This window comes from Triticum urartu, chromosome 5A, assembly GCF_056163025.1.
Source record: "Triticum urartu cultivar PI428250 chromosome 5A, HENAU_Tu73, whole genome shotgun sequence".
Classification (NCBI taxonomy): Eukaryota; Viridiplantae; Streptophyta; class Magnoliopsida; order Poales; family Poaceae; genus Triticum; species Triticum urartu.
In genome coordinates, this window is record NC_141877.1 from 113851212 (window position 1) to 113854860 (window position 3649).

At 42.0% G+C, this 3649-nt stretch overlaps 1 protein-coding gene across 1 annotated transcript; it reads right to left on the reverse strand.

The window, feature by feature from the left end:
* Positions 1 to 2597: 2597 nt before the first annotated feature.
* Positions 2598 to 3362, reverse strand: LOC125555720 (uncharacterized). Its single transcript, XM_048718580.2, has one exon. It carries the CDS (start codon positions 3320 to 3322, stop codon positions 2843 to 2845), a length of 480 nt encoding a protein of 159 aa, XP_048574537.1. The 5' UTR covers positions 3323 to 3362; the 3' UTR covers positions 2598 to 2842.
* Positions 3363 to 3649: the final 287 nt, after the last annotated feature.

Sequence of the window (3649 nt, forward strand, 5' to 3'; positions counted from 1 at the left end):
AAGTTTGTGAGATTTGACTTTTTGAAAATTGGATATGCACTAGATTATGAAACGAAGGGAGTATGATATTACATTATTACTATACATTTATTACTATTATTTTAGTTTAGATTATGGGTGGGCATGGCAATGGGGCATCCTCGTTTTAGTTTTTCTTTGCTTAGCATCTCCATATTAAGAAAAATTAGGGACGGCCCTCATGTCTAGGTTTATTAAAACTCAATAATGTTTACATCATCTACGAGCTTACTGACAATAATGCCAGAGGACTCGTCCAACCAACTAAATAAAGTCTTATTACACTAACTGAAATGAGCTAGTACATGAGCCACTTGATTACAAGATCCATACCAAATGCTTACAAACGACATTCCCAATTGAAGTATTAATGTCCACATATTTTGTGAATATTGCCGCCCCCGAGTCCCGCTATATGCTTGCTCCATCAGATTATTTGCAAAGAATTTGATTCAACTTCTACCCAGTTACACCCATAGGAGTTAGCAAAAACCAGCCCGTCTCGCATGGCCAAGGCTTATGTTGTTATTGCATCCACGATGACGACTAGTATAAACTTGCATTGGTCTTCCAAAAAATTAACTTTGTCATCACGCAGGATAGCCGCTGTTGCACCAACTCATATCACTATGATTAAAAACAAACGAAGTCCAAGTATTGAGCAATATGTGCCGCTTACTGCGAGGCACATTGCTGCCTCGCCTGCAGGGCGCGGGCTAGCCCAGTAGGACGTAGGACGTCATGCCGGCGTCACTAGAATTTACTTCCCCCCCCCCCCCCCCCTTTTTACTTTTATTTTATATTTAAAATAAATGCATATATGAAAAAATACTTAATAAATTAAAAACATGATTTTTCAATAAAATTTAACATAGTATAAAACATTTGTTAATATAGTTTTTAAAAATGTTGATAACTTTCAGAAAAAAAGTTTGTGACAGTGAAAAAATGTATCCGTGTTTCAAAACAAATGTACAAAAGTTTTATAAAAGATGTATACAGTATAAAAAATGATTCAAATATTCCTGCGCTTCAAAAAAAATCATGTCACTTAGTAAAAATGTTATATACAATGAAAAAAAATGTTCCCGTGGGTTCAATTTTTTATTTCCATTAAAAAATTACGTGACATTTTAAAATAATCGCCTGTTTCCATAAAACGTCCGTGAAAATTTCAAAAATGTTTATACAATTTCAGCCGCCACCACATGGCGTGTTCGCGGCGCTCCCTCTGGATTTTTATTTTCTTTTGTTCGAGTTTTCAGGTTATAGATGAGTTTTTTTTACTTTTCGAGTTTTGCCTGATTTTCTCTTCGGGTTGGAGTTTTTCTTTCAAGCACAGCTGTGCTTCTTGGTAAAAAAAATGTTTCGATGAGAAACACATATTTACTTTTCGTGGTAGCATAGATTTGCTTCCGCGAGAAACATAGTTATGCTTCTTGAAAAGGGGAAAAAATGTGTGCTTTCACGAGAAGCACAAAGTTGCTTCTACTAGAAACACAACTATGCTTCTCGAAACAAATAATGTATGCTTCTACGAGGAGTACATATTTGCTTTCGTGAGAAGTACAACTATGTTTTCTCACGTTAAAAAAGTGCTTCTTGAAAAGGAAAAAGTGAAAAATGGCAACCATGCTTCTGGGCTCCGGTATTTTCTTCTTGTTTTGTTATCGGTGTTTTTTGTAACTGTATTTCTTAGATTTTGATTTTTACTTGATTTTATTTTTTATTTTATATTTCCTAAAAAATTTGTCGAAACTAAGTAACATGCAATCTAGTTTCGAAGATCTTGACGTGAGAAATTCAACGGTGAAACGGTTTGGAATTCGGCCGCACGGTTCTATAGATAAAATGTTTTGAATAAACGAAACTACAAAAAGAAAAAAAAACACTCTGTTTGCAACAAGTGGCGCACATCACAGAAAGTTGGATGGCCTTTGTAAGGGGTACCTCTTTAGTACTTATTTCGCGGCCTTTGTAAGGGGTACCTCTTTAGTACTTATTTAGCGACATATAGGCCTCACGAAGTATGTCCAACACATCCTATCTACGTATTGTCCTTGGGTCAAATCCAAGAAAACAAATGGATGAATCCGGATAGATATGAACCCACTTCAAAAACACATTTCTAAATGCCAAAAAAATCTGAAAAAAAGTTGCACGCATACATCTCCACATTCATGTATGCACAAAAAGTTTTGCCCAAAAATAGCTTCTTCTTTGGCATGTGCGAAACAAAATGTGTCATGAAACACTATGTAGAAGCACTGAGATTTGTCTTTTTTGCAGAGGTGTCATGAAACACATAATACTTTGTGCCGCACACATATTGTGCGAACATATACATGTGAAATATTGTTTTGATTTTTTAAATGATTTTTTAAAATGTTAAAACCCATTTAATATCTGTTTTTAACAAGCAGGTTCATATTCAGGACGTGCCTTCTCCCAAATCCAGCTCAAACTGCCATACACAACACAACCAACAAAGCAAATCCAGCTAGTAGCCTAGTACAGTAGTACTTAATTTAGGTGCGTAGAAATAAGATCGGTACTTATATGCCGTTCAAAAAAGAAAGTGACGACACCAAACATTTGCATTTGAGCTAAGCTCATACTACATCCGTGCAAATACAGCTTGTTAAACTGTAAATCCGACACTACGACACACGACTGACGACGGTACAATCTACTACTACCTCGTTGAAACTTGAAACACACAACAGATTAACCGACAACAGAGCTGAGATCGACCTAGCCGCAACATTATTCAACACTACAAGCAGTTGCAGCAGCTACCTAGGCGGGCGACGGGTCGATCGATCTACGGGTTGTAGTAGACGATCTTGATCTCGGTGACGCCGTGGCAGTTGCCGCCGGGGACGGAGTGCTCGAAGCAGTGGTTGCCGCTGTTGCATCCGGCGGTGGGGCAGTGTCCCTGCAGCGGGCTCCCGTGCGGGGTGACGGAGACGCGGATGGGCATGTTGGCCTGGTCGGTGCTCACCTCGTAGTACGCCCCGCCGTCGTGGCCCAGGTGGAACTTGGCCACGGCGGCGCCTTGCGCCGACACGCTCCCCGACCACGAGCACACGTCGAACGACTCGTGCTTCCCGTTGGGGAGCAGCCAGCCGTTGGGGAAGAGGACCTTGCTGTCCGCCACCGCCGCGATACCCAGGTTCAGGTCGTGGCCGCACAGGTTCTGCACCGTCACCTTGTGGCCACCGCAGCCTTGACCGGCGGCGGACATGGCCGTCGCGGACAGTGCCACGAGCAGCAGGAGGGCAAGGGGCTTGGAGGCCGCCATTGTTAGCTAGCTAGCTGTATGGTGCTATGACCGGGGGGGGGGGGGGGGGGGGGTCGAGGAAGAAGTGAGGCTTTCACTGCTTTGGGGTGAGGTTTATGGCTCAGGTTTGCGGGGGTATTTATAGGCGGAGAAGCTTCATTAGGGCTTTGGGAGGATGGTTCGGGATTGTAGCCGCGTCTGATATTCGCTACCTAGTCACTTAGTTGCTGTGATTAAAAAACTACACCAATCATTGTTACCACGACGAGGTAGAGACGCCGGTGTGGCACTGAGCCGTGTCGACTGTCGACTGGGACCGAGCTCGACGTTGCATGAGAAAATGTTTCC